At 41.8% G+C, this 23,401-nt stretch overlaps 1 protein-coding gene across 2 annotated transcripts in view; it reads left to right on the top strand.

Annotated features, from left to right (window-relative positions):
- The window catches only part of LOC121355885 (ephrin type-B receptor 5), a 65,824-nt gene that overhangs the window by 13,045 nt on the left and 29,378 nt on the right, over nt 1–23,401 (top strand). For both annotated transcript variants that reach the window (XM_041471712.1, XM_041471711.1), the window contains exons 2-4: nt 5,633–5,851; nt 15,669–15,733; nt 18,195–18,891. In XM_041471712.1, coding sequence (XP_041327646.1) covers nt 5,758–5,851; nt 15,669–15,733; nt 18,195–18,891 — 856 coding nt within the window. In that variant the 5' untranslated portion in view covers nt 5,633–5,757. The remainder of the gene's footprint in view (nt 1–5,632; nt 5,852–15,668; nt 15,734–18,194; nt 18,892–23,401) is intronic.

The following is a 23,401-nucleotide window of genomic DNA, read 5'->3' as shown; positions in this document are numbered from 1 at the left end:
TGTGTTGCTCCCCCCCCCCAATTCACTTCCTGTTTGGGGCGTAGAAAAATTTCTATGAATAGCAGTTATTGTAATTATTGTCTAAGAAAGAAGGTAGGCAGTATTATGTCATGCTCAGAGTGCTGGTCAGGCACTGAGTGACAGCTTTTCACAACAGCATTGTGAGATTTATCCCAGTGAGATGTGTGACCACTGCTGCAAGGGCATATCAGTGGCAAAGGAGCAATTATAGCAGGACAGAGCTGGGGGCACAAAGGAGGGGGGAAGGCCTTTTGCTTGATGTGTAACACTATCATGATTCCCTGTTTATCATGAATGAGAGGTATCAATTCCACTTTTTGTACTCTGCCTAAATGTGATGAATCAGTGTGCGGCACAAATTAATTGGAATAGTAGTTTATTGACTCTCCCAGATGTTGTGCTCATTTATCTTTTTAATGGTTCTTGCTGAGAGATAATATTAAGCTGATATGAGTCACAGTGCAAAATGTGCAGGAGGAGGAAAGACTGTATTTGCAAAGGTACAGCATTTTCTCTACCCTGGAGAGTTCTTGAGGTGCATTTATTTTGCATCTAGATCCTTTGTGTGAGGAAGAAGTATGACAAATACAGGGAAAATTTGTGGAATCAAGTGTGGCAGAGGGAAGTTAGACCCATATAATGATTTCTACTGTGAAATAGGCCTAGAGGAGTCAGTTAACAATGAACAAGGAAGAAGCATTGTTCCAGTGGGAGGAAACAAGATGATTTGGAAAAGTTCTTGGAACAGATAAGAAGAATTGAAAGCATAAAAAAATTGGCACTGTTACGATTTCAGCTTCTATTAGTAGAACAATATAAAATACGTAAAAATACTTTGTTGCACGAGGGTAGACATCTTTCCAAATCTGTTAGAAGTTCAAGACAGGGATTGGATGAATTCCTAAGGAGATACTAAAGTGAATCAGCTGGGGGATATTCTCTAGTAATCTCTGTCTTACATTTGTGGATACCGGAGGAAGAGGAGGGAAGTGGGTCACACGGAGGTCAGGCTTGCAAGCTATCTGTGCATAGCACCTCTTCCTGGCAGTGGGGACATGGAGAAAACTTGGCTTAGGTGAACATTCATCTGCTTCTGCATTTTCTTATGTGTTGAAATGTAGAACTCAAAGAAACAGCTAACTTCAGGCCCTCATCTTTTCTCCAGAAAGCTTGTGCAGTACCTGAACAATCCCAGCTTTTTTCTTAGTCCGAAATGCGTACCTGAATTCCTCCTGTGGAAGCCAGACACATGCATGGTTCTGATGAGTGGTTAATGCTATTTGATGTCAGGTTCTGCAGGTGGTATCTGTCAGAGGGGAATAGGGTCACTGTACTTTACTTTCTGATCTGTGACTACATATTGTCTGGGTAATAAGCTAAAACGTGCTTCAGTGAAGATCTGTCCAAAGTTTTATGGTTGGAGTCAAAAGGCTGAGAAAAGGAGGGGTTTTGTTCAAAGCTTAGGTCAAGAAGAACCTGTGGCCAGCACATAATTAACACATTTATCTAGCTGCCACTGTTTTTGATCAGTCTCAGAGTGCCATGCAAACCCCAGAAGAATAAAAAAGCAGTCCATTCCAAGGAGACCCCTCTTAGGTTTGTCACGTGCATGACCACCTTCATCAAGACTCCAGACATATACTGTTGGTGTGCTCTAAAATAAGTGACTGCACAAACCTTGGAGCAAACCTGCTTCCTTTCCAAAAAAACCCCACATGCGCTGATGGAAGGGAATTCTTGATTAATGCTAACCTTTTTAGCAGCACTGGTGCCCTATGGCTCTTCAGGTGTCATCACTGACAATGCTTGAACTTTGAGGGAATCCTTTATTTGCATAAAGAAGCTGCTGCAAAGCTACTGGCTGCATGAAATGCTTTGCCACAGCTTGGGTACAGCACGGACAGACAGCAGCCCTCTTTGTGACAGAAGTCTGACAAGCACAGAACTGTACTACTGTCAGTTGTTTTAGCACATGTGGGAGCACTATCACTATCTCCTCTGTAGCACTGAGCATCATTTGCCTGGAGATGGTACTGAAGTGTTCTCACTTCAAGATTGAGTTCAGAAAAAGTGAGAAATTACAGCACTGGCCCTGCCTGGTGAGAATAAATAGGATTTAAACAGTGCCAGTCAAGCCAGGCATGCTGTTTCACATTCAAGGCTTTCCAGCTGAAATGGCTTGTGTTTTCAGTCTTGGGTAGAAGAAGCTTTGAGGTGCTTGGCAAGAGCTGACTTTCTTCTGTTGAGATAGCAAACAGAAGACAGCAAAGGAGATTCTGACTACATATAAGGAAGACTAAAAATCCCCAGGAAAAAAAAAAAAAAATTACCTAGTTCAACACTGCTACAGAAGCCCAAAAAAGGTGAGGAATCTCCGTCCTTGGTGATGTTTAAAACTCACCTTGACAAGCTTCCCAAAGAGCTCTACTCCATTGCTCGTTGACCAGCTAAGAAACCAGGATTCTTGAAAATAGTGGTGGTGATTGTATTTATCTCTAACTGGGATTTCAAACATAAATTTTGGTAATCTAGGTACCACAGTGATGGTGCCAAAGTAAACAGTCATGATAGCTTTGGTGAATAATGTAAGGAGACAACCCAGAAACTTCTGTCTCCCGTATCTTGGAGCTTAGATTTACAGCAAAAGTAATATGTGACTGGTCTTTTCTGACTGCTTGGAATCTTCACAGTTTTATAGGGTTGAATCATTAAAAGACCTTTTGATCCTCAGGAACTGTTACTTCTCGGGTGGTTTAAAATTTTCGGGACTTCCAAGGAAATAGAGATCATTCCACTAGCTAAGGAAATATATACCTAAAAATAGGTTATCATAAGAAGATTGACAGCTGGTACCTGAGTGGCAAGTTCATGTACTTGGAGGAGACAGAGGGAGAGGAGGGGTATTTAAGGAAGTTTATCGAAGGATCCTGTGCGCAGGAGATGTATTGCTTTCCAGTTGGGTTTGAAGGAGTGTGGGGAATAGTGGATTCCATAGCAAAGAGAAGTAATCTTGCTGAAAGCAGTTTTGGAACAAGTAACTAGCTGAGGCGGCCATGGAAAGGTGCTTGTGTGGACAAGAGAAGAGGGTGGTTTGAAAGTTGGGATGGTTTGAGGTTTCTGTTTACGTAGTTTGGTGTAGGGTAGAAGTAGTAGGAGAACTGAAGAATGAAAGATGAGCGTCTTTGGGTGTAGTCAGATTCTGTACACATCAAGTGCTAGGGGGAAGGGCAGGGCAGTGGTTAGCAATTTAGGGGCTTGGTACTCTTTAATTCACAGAGGCTAGTGCTTCCCTCCTACTCTCCCTTAAATGCTTCCATAATGTTCTCTCTATCCTTCATTGTGGAGTAAGCATTTTTCATTGAGGTGTGGAAGAGGCAGAATAAAAATTTTTAAAAACCCAAAGCCTAAAAAAAAAAAAAAAAAATTACCTTTTTTATCTGCTAAATCACAACCAGCTTTTTGATTTAGCCACAGTTTATTTTAGGGAAAATAACTGCCAGTCTAATCCAGACAACGGCTGCATGATTCCTCTTGAAGAGCAGTGTAACTTTGGTGGGATACAGGAGAAATGAGGATAAGGCAAACAGATGTTGTAAGAGTGATGTGCAGGTGAGGAGGGCAGCAGCAGAACAATTGGTCTCCTTGGAGCCAGAAATTGTTTTGTGTCTGGTTTTGTGTACAAGGGATTTTTTAGTTATATCTGTTTTGTGGTAATTTCGATGCTTTGGCATGAGATCCAGCAGCCAAAGTGTATTTGGGTTCTGTTTTCTGCTCTGTGACTCTGAAATTGTGTGACGTGAGCGTATCTGAATTGTGGGATGTTTTCAAGCCTTCTGCAGATAAATGAGGTCCCACTGACTGAAATGAAAGTATTCTTCAGTTTGTTTGACCTCTGTTTCTGCATTTGTTTGCCTTCATTATGAATGCTTAAAAGTCCCCATCTCTTAGGATTTCACTGGTCTAATAAAAAACTTACAGATATTACATTATTATAGTTGACTACCAGTGGAAATGGTGAGTATTTATATCTCCATGTAAAGGTGTCTTGCAGGCTTGATTTTGGTGTGCGCAGTCTTAGTTTTGGTGGCTCAGGCAGCAGTCTGTACTCCTGTTCCAGGAGACTGCTGCTGTGCGCTTGGATAGTTGTTTCTGTAAATGATGTGTTGTGTTGTGTAGATGCTTCATAAAGTAATAAGCAGTACCTGTATCCATCCTCACATTTAATCCTAATTTTTTCTCAGTAATATTTAATGATTTTATTTTTTTCTTTCCTTAGAAGTCATGAATCAAAACTTTTGCGTTTTGCTGAGATTCCTTTAGTTTTCTTACATTTTAGTGATGCCCAGAGTGCCTTTGGTTCATCTGTCCTGGGTGCTCTAGGTTCTCACTGGGAGCAGCAGAATAGAGAACTGTTCCATCCTGCCCAAATTTTTCTCTCTCTCCAGTACAGCAAATCTAATTGCACTCCGCTGCCTTTTCACATACTCCCCAGGCTGCTTTTTCCTCTGCTATGCCCAACTTGCTCAAATCCCCTACTGCAAGGTTTTCAGATAATTGCACTGAGGCTGCCCCTTTTAATTACAACTCTTCCCCCCTCTTCCCCTCTTTCAGCCAAGTTATTGAACCATTTCTGTATATTGCCTGAGACATTTTTCTTTCTCCTTAGCTACGCTTCACTGTCTCACTGAAGACATTGGAGCATTTTCCATGCTCTGCTCAAAGAGCACCTGAAGAAAAAAAAAACATACTGGCTTTTTGCATGCAACCTACATATTACTGTGATATTTCTCTGCTGGGTTGAGAATTGGACAGATGGAGCTAGAATTACCTTGCTTAGCAAAATTTTTATGCTGTATTGATCTAATGCAGGGCTGGATTAGGCTACATGCTGCTCCCTTACTGTAAGATAAGCTTTTATGTCAGGTTCTTAATGGTGGTGGTAGAATTTTGTTTGGATTTTTTCCCACTTAAGATAATAAACTTGGACTTGTGTGATTTTTCTGGCTGTAATGCAGGCTCCCTATTTGACCTTAAATATCACAGCGTTTGCTTCCACACGTACAACATATCAATGGGAAAAATACTGTCCAACTTAGTAGTGCTGTGCAGTCAAATGCTTAAAGAGACAAATGCTTGCATCTGAGACGCAGTTACAAGTGTGTCAACTGTGCAGATTTTTGTTGGCAAAAACTCCTGTCATGGCTACTGCCCTGCAGAGTCCTTAAAAGGCAAAGTGTAAACTACAAGAGATAGAATTTGAAAAGCATACAGGGGAAATGGAATGGACACCTTCCAAGAAACGTTGCCAAAGATGCAGAAAGGATCAGGACTTCCGTAATAGTACAGCCTATACTGTGGTAGAGATTAATGTTGATCTGGGAACCACACTGTCCCTGATGCCATGAAAGGCTCAAAATATGTGTCTCAAAAAAACACCTGTGACTGACTGAAGTCTTGAGGGGTGGGTATATGGAAAATACTGGGTCTGTGCCACTCCTTTTTTACCCATATCTTGGAAGTAGTAAATGATGGAATGGGTGTATAAAAACTTTCAGTTTTGTGTTAGAGTGACCTGATTTCTGTTTCTACCTTTTGTTTTTTTCTTAAACAGTATTTCTCTGCAAAGACCTCTGTGCTTTAATTTGGGAAGATATTAAAACACTCCAAGAAATCTCAGACCATTTCAAGGGAGTGGTGTGTGCTTGTTGAAGATGGTGGTATTTGCAGAGAATCTTCATGGATTCTAATGCTGGCATCAGTGCAAGAAGAGTGTCGGGAATGGGTTGGCTCTGGATGGTCTTCTTCTTTCATCTAGTCACCTCATTAGAAGGTAAGAACAGATGTTTCACATCAACTTTAAAGAGCTTTCTGTAGAGGTTAAAAAAAAGAAAAGTGTGCTCTCCAGTATGCTTATATCCTAGTCCAGATGAGCATTGAGCACATGTCTTTCTGTTTGATGGTTGATCACTATCTCTTGGGATTTAAGAAGTTATTAGTATTGTTTCTGGTGGGAGAGGCAAGCGCTCTTATGAAGGATCATTAGTGAGCATTACTACTAACTATCTCAGAAGTGACTGCCTCAAAGAATAGATTTTTTTTTTTGCTCCAGGAATAAGCTCCTTGTTTATACTTTGCATGTATTTGATTCTCGTGTTTCTCTTCTTACACCATGTTTGCTTTGTGAAACAATCTCTGCATGCTTATACTGTTCAAGAAGACAGCACCCAATGGACTGAAATCAAGAGTTTCTGTCTCACCTCTGAAAAACTTGCCTCAAATAACAGACATGGAGAGAATGCTTTGCATTAACAAGAAGAGGCAGTTCACATTCAGCGGAGAGAGGAGGGAGAAAGCACTGGAGTCAGGGTAGGGTAAAGGTAGGCAGGGGAAAAGAGGTGCCAAGAAAATGGCAGAAGAGAGAATAGATGATAGAAGGGAGGGCGATGAGAGCAGGAGATAAGATGAGAGCTATGGAGCAGAGTTAGAGAAGGGCAGAGGTACTGTAAACAGTCCCCTTGTTTGTTCCAAGAATATCCTTGCAGCTACATGTGCTCAGTGAACTGTACTGCTTTGTGATGAATGTTCATCTCTGGCATTTCTGAAAGCCATTGAAAGAGGAGAGGAGGGAGAGATGGAATCAAAGGGAAGCAAGGAAAGACCTAGAGGAAAGGAAAGGAGAATAGTGTGAGATCTAGAAAAAAGAGGAAAGCTTGTTAAAGCATCCCTTTTCTTAATAGGAGGGAAATACAGTGTGTGTGGGAAGTTCAAAGGCTAAATAATTGATATAAGATTATAATACAAATTCTTAAATCTCTGAAATTCTGTGAATTACTGATTTTAAAATTGTATTTAAAATTACTGTGTAATTCCTTGTGTAACTGGTAGAGAAACTGAGATAGAAAAGGGGGGAAAATATAAATTCTCTCTGCAAATATGAAGTAACTGAGTGATGCCTGTACAAATGAACATTTTTAAAATTCAGTGCTCAGTCCTGAAAGTTTGTAGAGATAAAAAGAGTTTAGAAAGTACTGTGTGATACAGCTTCACAGATCACATGGTTGAGCTGCCTGGATTAAAATAGGACAGTAAAATTCTGCCTGTGGAGAGGAAGCAGTAAAGGCATCCATGAGCCGAACTTCAGCTCTCAATTCAGGGTCAGGGGAGTCAGCATCTTCATTGTGACTGTACTGCATGGTCCTAAGTTTGCACTTTAAAACTGATTTGCATCTCAGAGGCAAGTATTTTTGTTGTGGTTAAAAGTCAAATAAAAATTATATGGTAGGGGAGGAAAGTCTGATGATAACTATGTAGAAAGCTTTGCTTTAGTGCAGAGTTGTCCATAAGGAAGAAAAAAGGCCCATGGCTTGTTTGTTGACTCATTATTATATATAGCAGAAACTTGAAATTCAGGTTTCAGATTTAAGTTAAAAAATATAGGGAATATCCAGTGTGGTCTTTAGTTGTTGTAGAGCTTCTTAGAAGTTTTAGATGGTGTTTAAAATACACTTCACCTCCAACTGAAGAGAATTGACTGAGTGGGAAAATCAGTCAATCAATTCTTCCTAGTGTTTCTCAGGTATTTGAGTTAGATTTATAATCTGAATGTAAATCACATTTTGTCTCAAAACCAAATGTTGTTCAAACTTTGAAATTTTCTAAACCTTAATGTTAATCATTAAGAAAAGAGGGAGAAGGTGTGGAGAGGGGAAGGGAAGTAGTCAAAAGATTCAGACTATCTTTATATGCATTATGAAGAGAGCAAATACTTCTCAGGCAGAATGCCTCTCAGATAGAAAGAAGGCAGCACGCTTTTGCAGGACCTGATGGGACTTTAAAGGCCCTCATGACTCAGAAGTAAAGAAGTTCTTGTAAGCAATTGAAATTATTTTGTTGGTATTGGTTTTAATGCATAAAAAGGAGACATTAGTCTGAATTTATTTAATACAGCTCTTGCATTTGGACACACTGATTTCACCAGGAATGAGCATGTCTGTGCAAAGTTTTCCAGACATGATTTTTACACTAAAAAAAAAAAGCCTGAATGGAAACTTGAGGGAAGACTGCTTTGCAAACAGAAAACATTTCTATACAGGATTTTTTTTAGCTTGCAGAATAGCTGGGCAATCTTTCTAAGTATCTTCCAGAAATTCAAGATATAGAGAAAATAATTATTCTGCTTTGGTAAAACCTCTTTGAATTAGGAGTGTCTCCTTGGCAAAAGAGAATATGGAAGAAAAAAAATAGTGAGGTCAGACATTCTTATTTCATTTGCCCCCTATTTTTTTCTACTAACTGGTTGTTTTCTTGGGCTGTTGAAAATAATGTATTGATTGCTCAAATTGGCTTGCCTTTGAAGTGGAGGAAAATATACCTTCCTCAGAGGGAATCTTCAGAGTGAAAAATACCATTGTCTTTTGGTTTATTATATGCAGTTTAGTATACACAAAGAAAGGTTTAAATTAGTGTCATTTTACTTCAGGAGGGAAAAAAAAAAGTAAAATTAACTTTTTATTTTGATTGCTTGTGATTCACATGAGTTGTTAAAATCCTAGCAAACATTTTCTTCACAGTTCTTTCCTGACGCTCTCCTGCATGCCAAAAACTTTGCCACGTGCTTGGAAAGCCCAGGGCAGAGGAATATCCTGTTGCAGACATGCAGAACGTGAATGAGACGGGGCTGGATGTGCAGCCTGTTTGTAAAGGGGGAACAGGCAGGGTTTTATCCTTTTGGTCAGTCTCAGCAGCTCCATTTGATTCATTTTCTTCCATAATAGATTCCTGTGTAGTTCCTGTGCTAGGGGGCATCCCTGTTCCCAGGTTTGCACCATGCCCTGCGTTGAATCTGTTCCCGATCTGCTGCTTGGAGGCCAGTAGGACAGGAGAGACTATTCATGCTGCAACTAACACTGTTTATATTCAAAGCTAATTAAAGCTTGAAAGAAAAGGAATGGCATTCTTGTAGTGCAGGGTCTCCGGGACTTTGGTAAAGCCTTGGTAAAGCTTTGGAAGACATAAGCTCCCTTTTTAATGTCTATGAAAATAAGCAAGCAGGAGAACGTAGATAAGCATAAAAAGTCACGCTGTGCTGTATCGAAAGTAGCTGGTTTGGTGGCAGTGGCAGTTGGACCCAAGTTCCTGACTTAATAGTGGGTGTTTGGAGAATGAACTTCTTAAGCTGTGGAAGAGTAGATATTATATTGTATCTCTAGGAAAGTTGTAAATAGTAATTTAACTTGATTTCATATGCAAAGCTGGAACTTTTTTTATTTTAATTTCTTGATGTCTGCATTTTCTGACATCAGTAGTAGTGCAACATGCTAATCCCAGCAGTTTCCTTAGAGCTTTAACAAAAGAAAGGGGCCGGGGAAGAGAAAAATACACAATCATTCATAAAGCTTAAAAACTGTGTTACCTTGCAGAAAGCTGTGTATTTCCATATCCTACACCATTTGGCTGTCATTTCTCTCTTTCACAGATGGTACATAACTCCTGGTTGGAGTGTGAGAATTCCTCCTTGCAGATGACAACTTTGATATTCTGATAGTGTCAGCATTTTGCTCTGACATAGCAAGCAGTTAAATTACATTATACTTCATGGAACTTACTAAACACATATCCCATTGATTCCAAATAGCTTTTCTAAAATTAATTGCATTTGAGATGTAGCATTGCAGAAGTAACACAGGATCATTCATTGCAGGATTGACATTATGGCTTTATACAAGAAAAAATTTGAACTAATTTCTCTCATATAGTTTGGCTTTGTATCCATTAGGAGGCATATTCTATAACTCTGTATCTTGTTTTTTCATGTTAAGTCATAGCTACTTTACGACATTTTGTTTTAAAAAATAACAGCAACCTTTGTGTTGGACAGTTATGAACAAGTAGGATTTTTTGGACTATTTTTGTTTGGTTTTTTACTTGTTTCATCAACTCATTTGTGAAAAACAGAATACTTGCTACAGTTGCATATGTCATTAACTATTCATATGTTTTTTACTTCACCACAATTGCTGTTTAGTTTTGGAAGATCTATTGTATATAAGGCTTCCAAAAGGTTTCACTGTATTTTGTCTCCCGATGACAGACCCCGTGCCTTAATATATTTGTTTATATGAGTGATAAAAGGTTCCTGATAAAAGGGCCCTCTCCCCATGCTCAAAGGAGGAGTAGGGAAAGGCCAGGGAACCTCAGTAACCAAACAGAGAAATAAGCGTCCTGACCCATCTTCTCCCAGAGCTATCGCAGGAGTGTGATCAGTCTGTGGGGTGGGAATGAACCCATTAAGTTAAATCAATGGAAATGCTCTCTGGGACACCTTTCACATTGAAGGAGATTATTGCCAACAGGGGCATGGTATTTATTATGGGATGTAGGGGAGATAATCTGCAGAATTTACTGTGGGTTGTCTAGGGGAGTAACCGTGTGTGTGGAAAGGGAGGATTAAGTGTGAGAAAGTAGAGAGATAAGGGGCCAGTCACATACACCAGCTGCAGGTCAGTATGGCTGTCAGGCATCTGATCACCACAGTCTATCCTGTCTTATTAAATTCCATTTTTCACCAGTGTGTGTGTGTGTGTGTGTGTGTGTGTGTATGCACATTTATATACCAGCAACTGGAGTTGAACCACAGGTCAGAGTGGCCCATGAGTCAGCACTACCAGCAGCTGGAGATCATGGAATGGATGAAAATCAAGTGCTAGCAACTCAAGGTGGACCACAGGTTATAGGATCTGTGCACTTGTGATGCAAGCAGCTGGAGTGAGTGAGCTTGTATTAGTGAGTCTGTGATCTCTATAGCAAGCCAGACTAGCTTGATGGTGGAGTTAGTGGGTTGGGAGGGCAGGGAAAGAGCAGAGTCTGGAGGAGGAATGAGACACCAGTTTAAATGTGTATGTGTCTCTATGAGTGAGACAAATGGAGGGGTTTATCTAGTGAGGGAAGAACTACAAGGAGGTCCAGGTCAGCTGTTCTGGGCACCATAAATTCCAGGGGTTCTTTGAGAGTACTGTCTGTGTGTTGTGTATCTCAGCACACCCGGAGACAAGAGGATCCCAGGGCAGTTCCTGGGTAGGCTGAATGGCAAAGACCGCTTGGTGGAGAGATGCACAGAATAGCAGCCCAGGGGAGCAAGCACCCAGGGCTAGCTGCTGGGTAGGCTGCACCCAGAAAGCCAGTTAGCAGGGGATCCATAGCATGCATATGTGTGTGTGTGTGAAGGGGTGTATCGGTGAGTGAGCCTGACTACTCACACCAGGAGTGGGGCTGTGAGCTTCAGGCACCAGCAGATGGAGAGAGCACAGATCCAGAGGTCAGAAGGCTAAATCTCGAAGGACAATTATTGCACAGATCCACATTGTATACAAATGCATATATATTTCCCACTAACAGACCTTAATCCTGACCAACCAGAAAGGGGAGCAGGATGAGGCCATTGGTGGTGCTGTTTCTGTTTGCATGACTGGTGAGTGCTTCTGTCTTTGTTGGTCTTTGTGGCTGGCCATTCATAGATGTGCAGTGCCTGCATGTGTTTGTGTGTGTGCCTGTTGGGAATACCCACCTAACCCTGCTATTGGTTGTGCCTGGGGCCACGGAGCTGCAGCAGCCTGGCTTGTGTGAGGTTACTGGATCTGACAACTCCTAACACTCTTTTTGCACAAGCCCAGGGAATGCTTTCTCTTCCCAGCCTTCTTAGAGAGCATTCACACCCTTCCTACTTTTTCAAGGAATGATCGTAGAAGGCAGAGTAAGCTCAGAAATGTTTCACTTCATTTCAGGTCTGTTAAGTGAGCAAGTTTTGCTGCTTGGGGCATTCAGCTCCATAGCAAAGAAAACTCTCTAAATGTTACCTTTTACCATAGTGCCCTTTGCCTTCTATCAGTACCTTTGGATATATTCAGAATTCAGTTAGGAAAGGTTTGGAGCAGCCTACTGTAATTTAGCCTAGCCTCGAGCGGGGTGTTGGTTAAGATGACATCTGTACGTCCCTTCCAGCTTGTTTCATTCTGTGATTCTATAGTTTTAGTAGCAGATTCTCATCACACAGGTAAAGGGATTCTTTTCCTCTCTTCTCAGGATCAGCTCTCTTGTCCATGGCTGTAGTTTGCAAGGCTTTGGTTGTATAATTCCCTCTTGCACCACTGCCCTGTTAAGACACCGAGGGCAATGTCCTTCAATCCAGAAAGCTGTTAGGCCATCTCTGCCTCCATGAAGGTTTTTAAGGGTCAGTCATCCTTGGGTGAATTGTCATCCTCTTGCATCAGGGGCTCATTTTGTCTGTAACACAAGCGCTTAGTAGTCTTGCTTGAAAGTACAGGCAGACCAAAATGTGAAGATTATTAATGTGCCTATTCTGAACAGCCTGATCAGTAATAGCTTCCAGCCTCTGCCCAGTTTTTCTGGATGTTGACATTATAGCATAATGTAGCCCAAGAGATTGGTTTGTGATGTAAATGTAGAATAGTACTAGCTGAAGTATTTGGGATTTTTATTTCACCTTCTCTGGCTGGCAAGAACTGAGGATACTCAAATGAGAGTTTAGATTTTGCAGAGTGTAATGAACCCATTTGACTCTTCTATAAAAAGTGATGTTGTTTTCTTTTTTAGTTTAGGGAAGAAACATATAGGAGAATCTCTCATCTGTTGTTTTTATCTTCCTTGAAGTAAAATAACACTTACAATATGAAATTGGAATATCATTCTTCAAAACTGAGATTATACCAGGAGTGAAAAAAGAATTGTAGAATTGTCATAATTACACATGTTTCAAAGCCTCTAGGTTGTTCAGATATCTTGCCTATTCCTCATTTTTAATGCAAAGTGGAATATTGCTCCAATGATACCCTGAGATACCTCAATCAGTGTTGTCTCTAGCAGCATCATGGGCTGGACTGAGACTGAGTCTCAGTCTCAGTCTCTCAACTGATGTTGCAAGAGCCTTGATTTTGAGCAATGTTGAAAGGGTATAAGCCATTTTTCTTCCAAGGTGGTAAATTCAGCTGAACAGATCATTTCTGTCTGCACTGAAGAGCAGCAGAATACTGGTCTGGCCCAGCACAGTGAGGATGTGAAGTGCTTCATCAGTCATCAGTGCTAATAAAGTGCCAGAGTGAAGGCTTATACCTGTACACCTGTAGTCATTAATACTGTTAAATTATGAGCACAGCCATGGGTTTGTTTGGCCCATGCCAAATAATCTTATCATAAACAGTGCTTACACATAGGTCAGGGGTTAGGATGGACTGAGGACCATTCCTGGGAGGTGGTTTGGATGCAGCTGTGCACTTCTATGGGATTGGAATTTTTAGCCATGGGAACATAAACCATACTGTGCCTGTTGTCCTCAGAGCTAGAGAGCAGTTTAACAGCTTGTTAGATTTATGAGTGTGCATGCAGCTAGTGTGACTGGGGATGTGATTCCAGGCATACAGCCAGTAGGAAGGGGAGGAAGAACAAAAATAGTGAGGGACTTTCGGCCGTAGGTTGAGAAATGAGATTTATGCACACAAAATTCTTGTGTACTTTTCTTATTTTTCTAGTGGTTTCTGACTTAAAGCATTCACTGTGAAAGGGACAGTTCTGTCTGCTTCAGGCTGCCTATTTCTGTTTGCTTGTAAAATACTCACGTGCTTGGTCAATACTACCTTGCTCACTGGTGAGAAGCTGTCTGGAGGATATGCTTGACACGGCAGAGCACAGGCTACTGAGCAAGTCTTCTCTATTTCCTTTCTTCCCCATTCCTTCTTCACTTTCTGTATGGTTTTCCATGCCCTGATTAACTTTTCTCTATTTTACTTTCTTCTAGAGTTTCCATGGGGTAGAAGCGTTGTGCTTTGGGAAATGGGAGACTCAGATCTGATTAGAAAAAAAGTTCTTTCTGCATTGAAAAATAGCCTTGTGCATTATTTCAGCATATCAAGACTATGTCTGGGATCCCAGTGGCAAAGTAATGACATGACACTGTGCAATCTCTGTGCCAGACTGTGCAATTGAGAAGGTGATGGGCGTGGGGGAATGCCAAGTTCCTCTGCTGCTAGGACAGCCTAGGGAAGACTGTGCCTCAGGGAGGCATAGGCCTTTTGCAGATGTTGTGCTGCTCAGAGGAGCTGTCTGAGCTGAGCTATCCTTAACTGAGCAGCTCAGCATTTCCTGAGGTCTGTTACATAATTTTAGTGGGGTTGTTCTTCAGCTGTAACCAGTAGTTCTTTCCAGTTTTGGCAAGCCAGCCCTGGTACTTTGCACTGCTTTTGAATCAAGGAGCTGCATCCTCAGGGAGGTCTGAAAAGTATAAAATGTCCTGTAGGAATATAGGGAATATAGTTCAGGAACATCGGTCAAGGCTGAGGTCTGTATAAACTTGCTCACTCGATCATGTCTGCTTTAGGATGAGCCTAGTCTTTCCTTTCCAGTCATTAATGTGGAGTGAATCCCTAGGTGTATTGGTAGGGATAGTGACATAAGCAATCCATAAACTGGAAATAAAAACCATTGAGGATATCTGTGCTGCATAAAATGTGGAACAGTCATATTACTAAACCTTTAAAAGTTTTAATAATGGATTGTGAACCTTATTTGTAAGTAAGCTGGCTGTTAGGTTTTGGGTTGGATTTTTTTAATCGTTTTTTGCAGGGTTTTTTTTTTTGAAGCAATAAAATAGAAATATGAAAATCAAAATAAGCAAATAAAGCTTCCCAGAATTTAAGAAAAGAAAATTGATTTATACAGTATATATCAACACATGTAAATACCTATTCATCTGAGTAATTTTCTTATTCTGTGTCCTAAATATACAGAGTGAAGAGCACATGCTTGCATATCACAGAGGTCTCAGACCCTGAGATTCTCTTTTGGAGAATACTATGTTTATAGGTTGTAATGTCAAAATTTCTTTTGTGTTTCTTTGTACCCAAGCAGACAATAACTGTCCAAGAGCAGTCAAGGCTGATATCTGTCTCCAGTGGTAGATTCAATAACAATGGAAATGCAGACTAGTTGTGGGAATAAACTAGGCCTGTGAAGTGCTGCATGTATCCTACTCTTGAGCAGTGTAATAATGCAACAGATTATTTAATACTGGGATTCCTACAGAGGCCTGCAATGTAATTCCCAGCTCCAGAACAAAATTAATCCATTACAGGATCAGCTGGGTCATAAACTCCCAAAGAAATCTGGTTCCAGAACTGGGAACAAACATGCTTTGGCCTTATGTCCACACTTACATGTGCAGATAAAATGGGCAACCGTAGTCCTAATGGGACTGGCATGCATTCATGTAGCTCATCTTGTGTCCCACTTTTTCCTTTCCAAAAAGAGTGGCCTCATCTGAACTTCTGATTATGATAACTCTGCGCCATGCTGTCAGTGTGCTTATACTTTGCCTGGGAAAGTCTGGTGAGAATATTGCCAAGCAACTTGAGAATCATGAGTTAACATGATTATGTGCCCAGTGCCTCTGCCTTTGTCTTGCCTTTCTTAATTTATTAGTGTGGACATAACCTGTCATATTTAGTCTCAAAACATCAATGTTTATTTTTGGTGTATAGAAGTCCTCTACAAGACAATCTTGAGAGGAACAGATAAGATTTTAATCTGACTTGGAATAGCACAAAATACTTTTTTTATTTAATGTTTTTAAATACAAACAGAAATACTTCTGGATACAACTCAAGAGACCTCAGAGATTGGCTGGACTGCACACCCTTCTGATGGGGTAAGCATTTCCCTTGTCCCTCTTCTTGACTCTGTGTCTGCTGGGAAGACATGTATGCATCTGATGAAGAAAGGGAAACTGTGAGACTTGGTCTGTAGATTTTGTATATATGAAGAATTTGAACACAATGTCTTTTGTAAAGCCAGATTGTTAAGAGAGAAGGGTGCTGAGTGGGATGCTATTGCCACGTCCTTACCCTATTCCTTCACCTCTGCTCCAGAGATACTACAGAGTTCTCCAGGCACCCCTCAGAATAGAATAGAATAGAATAGAATAGAATAGAATATTTCATTCAGAAGGTACCTACAACAATCATCTAGTCCAGGTCTGACCACTTAAGGGCTGACCTAAAGTTGAAGCATGTTATGAAGGGCACTGTCAAATGTCTCTTACACACTGACGGGCTTGGGATATTGACCACGTCTCTAGGAAGCCTATTCCAGTGTCTGACCACTCTCTAGGTAAAGAAATGTTTCCTGATGTCAATTTTGAGCTTCCCCTGAGGCAGATTTTAACCATTCCCATGCATCCTGTCATTGATCTGAGGGAGAAGGGATCAGCACTTCCCTCTCCAATTCCCCTCCTCAGGGAGCTGCAGAGCAAGGGGGTTGTCCCTCAGCCTCTCTTTTCTCCACATTGGATAAACCGAGAGTCCTCAGCCACTCCTCCCAGGACACACCTTCCAGCCCCTTCACCTGCTTTGTTTCCCTCCTCTGCACACATTCAGAGACTTTCCCACCCCTCTGAAGTGGTGGTGCCCAGAGCTGCTCCCAGCACTCCGGGTGAGGCCGCAGGGCACAGGGGATGATCCCTGCTCTGCCCGGCTGTGCTCTGTGTTTGGTGCCCCCAGGACGCGGTTCCTGCCCTCTGGGCTGCCCGGGCACACCCTGCTGACTCTCACTGAGCTGCTGCTGCCCCAGCACCCCCAGGGCCCTCCCTGCAGGGCACTCAGACACTCCTGTCACAGTTTGTACTTGTGCCTGCTGTTACTCCATCCCAGGTGCAGGATCTGGCACTTGTTCTTGTTATGTTTTGTGCTGTGAATGATTGCCCAATGCTCCCATGGTGTACAAACATTTCAGTTGTGCTCCTGAGCTCTCCGTGCTCCCAGGAGCAGCATACATAATCCCAGCTGGCACTGCCATCCTAAGTCTATGCCATGCCAGCCCGTGGTTTACCTTCAGCTCTCCTGGTGGTATGCCCTTCCTTCATCAATTACAGATTAAATCTCTCAATCAGTCCCTCCAGTTTATGAACAAAGATACATTTCTTCCATTGGGACGGTGGATCCTGTCATGTCCCAACACACCCTATGTCTCAGAGATTCTTCAGTGGTTACGAACCCAAGCATTTTGACAGAGGCACCAGTCCTGAAGCCAGTATTGATGTCTTGGCATCATTTGTTTCTTTCAAATGTGCCTTACTGCTACTGAAAAGATTGAGAAAAACACTACCTGTGCTCCTGATTTTTTTAACATTTCATCCGGGGCCCTGAAAACTCTCTTGATCAACTTTGCAGTTTTTGTTGGGACATTGTTTGTACCCATGTGAAAAAGCGGATGTGAATAGTAGTCTGAAGGCTGCACTAAGCTCTTCCATCATCTGGTGACATTGCTAAACTGGGGCCCAGGGAGACAGCACTTGCCTGAAAAGATGTTGTAATCAGTAAAAGGGTGCTTCTGTTTCACACAGGAGGGAGTCACTAATGACCATAACTTGCTGTTGTTTCTTCTTGGCCAATGGTCCTAATGCAAATCTTGTTGTGAGAAGTTGGTCAGACCTTCATGAGAATGCTTGAGCAGGTTCCTTCTCCTTTACCTCACTGTGCACATCCTCTGTCATACCCAGGGCCTTGTACCTATTTTGTAAAGCTTTTTGAGAGAGTAGGTTTTGTCTTACAGCTTTGTACAGGAGGAACCTGCTCTCACCCCTCCTTATCCTTGTGCCTTCCTGCAGCCACAAACCAGATCTGGACCTGCCCCTGTAGTGGCCATGCTGAGTGGTTTATGTGCATAGGAGATTTAGAACATAGCTCCCACTGTGGTAAAGTTAGGTAGAAGGGACTTCTGCTTTAATGTGTTCGCCAGAGAACAGTGTCTTTTTGCTCTGTCTCATTTGTTTGTGTCATTTGTTTTGTCTCTGGAGATCAGAGATGGGAAAATAGGAAGTAAGAAAGTGTGACTCTTGCATTTTAAGATTCTCAATGTCGTGTGACCAAGTTTGCATCATTTATGTTTTCTGTCACAACAATTCTTACTTCGGAGCTTTGACTGCTCTTCTTTACAGGGTCATACTCTGTCTAGAATGCTCTGCTGCACATAGCATCAACAAGTTCAAATCTTGTCATAGACATGGCAAGGAGAGGGGGAGGACAAAGATCTGTCCTGTATTTTTGGTGCCGTTGAATACTGAATCCATTTTTTTATTTCTGTTTCTTTTTTCTCCTCTGTATCCATTGTAGTGGGATGAGGTAAGTGTCCTGGATGACAAGAAGCGCCTGATCCGAACCTTTCAAGTGTGCAACGTGGCTGAACCAGGTCAGAACAACTGGCTGCGCACTCACTTCATAGAGCGGCGCGGGGCCCACCGCGTCCACGTCCGCCTCCGTTTCTCCGTGAGGGACTGCGCCAGCATGCGCACTGTGGCCTCTTCCTGCAAGGAGACCTTCACACTCTACTACCACCAGTCAGAGGCTGACATAGCCTCTCAGGACGTGCCAGAGTGGCGTGAGGGCCCCTGGACCAAAGTGGATACTATTGCAGCTGATGAAAGCTTTTCCCAGGTGGACAGCACTGGGAAGGTGGTCAAGATGAATGTTAAAGTCCGTAGCTTTGGGCCACTCACCAAGCATGGCTTCTACCTGGCCTTCCAGGATTCGGGAGCCTGCATGTCCTTGGTGGCAGTCCAAGTCTTTTTCTACAAGTGCCCAGCTGTGGTGAAAGGATTTGCCTCCTTTCCTGAAACGTTTGCTGGCGGGGAGAGGACCTCACTGGTGGAGTCCCCGGGGACGTGTGTACCCAACGCTGAAGAGACGAGCACAACGGGGTCCTCGAGTGTTCGGCTGCACTGCAATGGAGAAGGGGAGTGGATGGTGGCCATTGGACGGTGTACCTGCAAGGCTGGCTACCAGCCTGTGGATGATGATCGAGCCTGCCAAGGTGAGAGAACTTTTTTCCCTCTTCCTCTTAGGCAGCCATTTTTTCATTGGTTCTCTGTGCCAGCAATATTTGGCCCTAGCCAAAATTTCACAGAGCTGGGAGAGTAAATAATTTCCCACAGAGATCACCTTGTGGCAGCCTCTTTTCACACATTTAGCTCCTCAGACTGGAGTTAGAGTGACCACTTGTCATGGTTTAGGAATGGTGTTCTCCAGTTTGGTATTGCCACTAAAACCATGCTGCCACTCGCTCCCCCTCCAGCTGGAAGCACGAAAGGCAAAGATCATCAGTTATGATAAGAACATTTACTAGAAACAGTAATGCGATAATAAAATGAACAGTAACAACAATATTAACAACAAAAGGTGTAAGACCGATGATTTACATGGGAAGTGACAATAAACAAATATTGGTCTGGTTGGTTCTTTGCAACACAGAGAAGTTTTCTCCCAACAGAAAGGAATGCCCTTTTCCTTGGAGTGTGAGTGCCTTCCCCCCACCCCTGTCAATGATAAGAGGTGGTGTAGAGTAACATCTGGTCCTGGTTACACCCCCACAGCCATGCCCACTCCCAGCTAATGCAAGAGATTGTCCTTGTCCTGGCCAAAACCAGGACACTACTACTAGCTGCTAAGAAAATGGTTGGAAGCTCCACTCAGGCCTTAGTTACAGCTGCCACCAGAGACAGCCTCTGAGGGTACATACAGAACTAGCAGGAGCTGTCACTGGCCAGATCTACCATAATTCCACTTCTTTATCAAGAGGCAGCAGCATTAGAAGGAAGATGCTGCATGGAGGAGAGCTGAGCCCAGAGCTAATACAATCTCTGTACTAGTTATTTTGGGCCCTTTTGCTAGTGTATAGTAATAAAATAAAAAAAGTGGAAAGGGCAGCAGCCTGGTCACGGGACAGAGAAAATGTGCCTTTGTGAGCCTGTCCTGACTAGAAAAATCAGTCATAATGGTATCATCATTACCAATAATGTACTCTGCCCCAGGGCCAATGGTATTTCTGTGATATGTTTGTAGGAGGAGTAGAGTACATTACATGTCACCCAGAAGTGGTATTGGGCTAAAATCCGGCCAAGTCTGAGCACCCAGTCTAATGTCATGACTGTGTTTGTATCTTAAGCTTAGGACAGTCCATTAGAGAAAACTGCTTATGTTGGTTGTATAATTTGTGTATAATGTTCTTTTTGTGCATCCTTTGTTTTAATCTGCATCTACTCAAAATTTCTCAGCAGTCTAAAATGTTGCTGCACTACACTTAGTACTCTAAAAAATAAATGTCACATGGAACAGTCCTGGCTGCAGACAAAATTTAAAAGTTGGATTTATTAAAACAAGAGTTCAACGTGGACATGGAACGTACAAATACTCTGGTTAACAACAGAGTGCAAATGCAACGAATAATTGGTGTTGTCAATATTACCTTAAATTCTTGCTACGTGAAGTGATTTGGGTCATGCAAAATAGTTTGATTAAAATACAGGTCATTGTACTGGAGCCTTAAAAAGCAATTAAAATTGGTAAGTGCTTTTCATTTGTTTAAACTTTGAGAATAATTGGAATATGTGTGCCTTTTTTATCCTGCTCATTCTGAGAGAAATGTAACTACATTCATTTAGTGCTGCTTCAGAGACAGTAAGCTCTGACATAGAGCAGCTCTGAATGGCACTAAATTTGTTGTCTGCATCAGTAGCATGACTAGTTCACTGTCTAAATAAACTGCCAGTCAATAAGTTAGTTTCATATAGTACTCTTAAAAAAAAAAGAATGAAATTTGGCTTGCCAAATAAAAACAAGAATTTTTTTTAATGTCTTCCATTTTCCATAGTATTCAGTGAAAGCTGATACTTCCTTGCAGCCTGATTGTCACAGAAGCTGGAGACAGATGAGAATGGTTAATATTGTAGGAATAACTGAAGTAATGACAGTCTATCAAGCTACAAAAGTCAGTTCCTAAAATTTACTTCCCAAGATTCCATGAGCAGCCTAGAGCAGCCAATGACAACCAAATATGAATCATAATGTTGAAGGGTATTCTTTCCTCATGTTTCTTGTGAACTCCTCTGGCTTGATCATCCTTCCCAATCTCTTCTCCTTTCTAACAACATGTTGCTGTCCTGTCTGAACGAAGCCACATTCAGCTTGTGTCCCCTTGCTTGGTGTTCTCTGTGTGGAGTCCTCTCCAGCCCTTCTCCTCTGTGCCTGTGTTCTCCTTTCCTAAGGACAGACGTCTGTCCTGATACAGAGCAGACACAGTGTTCTAGATGAAACACAGAACAAAAGCAATAGCTCAAGGGCAGATTTCTCCTGATGATAATGCAGAGAGGTGTTCGTAATAAGACTGAAGAATCAACCAAGGATAAGAAGGAGAAGCAAGTTTCCTTCTTACACTTTGGTAGGAGAGTGTGTGGGCATTGCCTTCCCCCTCACCATATGCAAGCCTGTGGATTCCTTCCTGGACCAGCTGTTACCTCTTTATTTAGAACAACAAATCTGCCAAGAGCCATTCTGAGCAGATAGATAGAAAGCCCTTTTTTCCACCCTGTCCCCTATCATGATTTAAGCTACTTTCTTTCCTTATTTTTATAAGACTGCCTGCTCTGTGTTACTATATGGCAGATTTCTCCAGCTAAATAGAAGAGTAAAACAGCAACTTTTAGCAAGCCCTTTGGGTGATGTGGGTGCAATCTGCGTGGGATTCACTTTTCACTTTATCTGATTAGACTTGTCATGGTGAACAGTCAAAAAAGAGAATGGCGGTTTACAGAGGAAAAAAGAAGGTTGGGACCTTAATTCCTTTTCTTTCTGTAGATGTATGCACACACAGGGTGCCTTGCTATGCAAAATCATATAGGTTTTAGATTACCAGGTACTTTTGAAAATAATATTTAGAATTTATGACTGGGGCATTTTAAAAAATATTTTTAAAATTACAGTGTAGACAAAAAAGAGAAGAGGAATGACTGCCTGATAAAGTGCTAAGCTGACTTCTAAATAAAGAAGGACAGAGCTCTGGACAGAGCTGAGCTGATTAGCCATGTGTGTGGCACCTCTGTACAAACATACTTAACCAGAGGCAGAAAACATCAGCCAGAAAGAGAAGGAGGGAACAAGTTTGGAGTGAAAAGCTTTAAGCTGAACTTGGGAGAGGGAGGAAGAAAGGTGTTGGTTTAATGTTTGTTTTTGTTTTCTCATTACCCAAATCTATGTTAATCAGCAATAAATTAAATTTCCCCAAGCCAAGTCTGTCTTGCTTGTGATAGTAATTGGTAAACAAGCTCCCTGTCTTTATAACTTCTTTACCTCTGCCCACGAGCTTTCTCATGCAGTTTTCTCCCTATGTCTTGCTGAGGAGGGAGAGTAAGAGGGTGGGCATTTGGGTGTTCACCAAGGTTAGCCATCCACATGGCTGCTTGTCCTCTCTTCTTTCTCTGGATGTTTGTTTCTAAGAGTATTTAGCAAGCAAAAGGTCTGCCTGTCATCTGTGGTAGCTGTAAGGATTCCATAAAATTGCCAGTGTCCTTTGGCTATACGCAGTCCCTTCTGATTGCAGAAGGAATCACATCTGTACTGCTGATAACTACAGGAGAAAGCAACTGTGCATGAAGCTGTTGGAGGTCTCATTTGGGAAGAATATTGCATGATTATTTTTGTGTTACTGAAAAATGCCCTTTCTCATCAGCTTGGATAAACCTTTTTCAGTGTGTGAGGCTAAAAGAATGTTAAGATTTGTGTTAAAATAAAAGATTTGATAGTCTGCTAAAAAATATGCACATACTAGTAGCAAAGGGAAAAAAGAGCACAACAAGCTCTTCTTAAATTTTAATCACTTAAAGGATGCTTCATTTAAAACCACAGGATAATTTATGTTGCAGGGACTTATGAAAGTCATCTGCTCCAACTCCACGCTCAAAGCAGGACCAAATTAGGTTAGGTCACTCAAGGCCTGTTCTACTCTAGTTTTAGTTATTACTGAAAACACAATGTCCCTGGGCAACTGTTCCAATATTTGACAACACCCATGGTGAAATTACTTCTTCCTATGTAGAAGAAGATTTTAGTAAGATGTAGTAAGAGGTTATTACAACTTGTGTCTGTTATCTCATGTTCTGCCACCTTGTGCCTACACCTTCTTCATATCCTCCCATTAGGTGGCTGATGACAGCCGTAAGCTCCCGCCCCACAGCCTGCTCTGCTTCCAAATGAACAAACCCAGTGGCTTAGCCTCTCCTGGGTAAGAGCTTTAATTTCAAGGTAAACTCACAGCTGACAATAATGTTTGGTGCCTTGATCTAGATTACCTTTTTCAATTTTTTTTCTTCCATATTGCTCCTTTCATCAGCTTCTCCAGCCTCCTTCTGCTACTTGCACATACATTTTGGCGCTTTTCAAGTAGTTTGCTTCTTTTCCTGTATCAAGTGCTTGCTGTCTACTCATAATCTGTCCTACCCTGCCCAGATCTTTCCTCTCGTGTTTTTGCCTTTTTTTTCCTCACACAAACC

This window comes from Pyrgilauda ruficollis, unplaced genomic scaffold, assembly GCF_017590135.1.
Source record: "Pyrgilauda ruficollis isolate IOZ18807 unplaced genomic scaffold, ASM1759013v1 scaffold274, whole genome shotgun sequence".
Classification (NCBI taxonomy): domain Eukaryota; kingdom Metazoa; phylum Chordata; class Aves; order Passeriformes; family Passeridae; genus Pyrgilauda; species Pyrgilauda ruficollis.
This window is presented reverse-complemented; position numbering and strand designations above follow the sequence as displayed.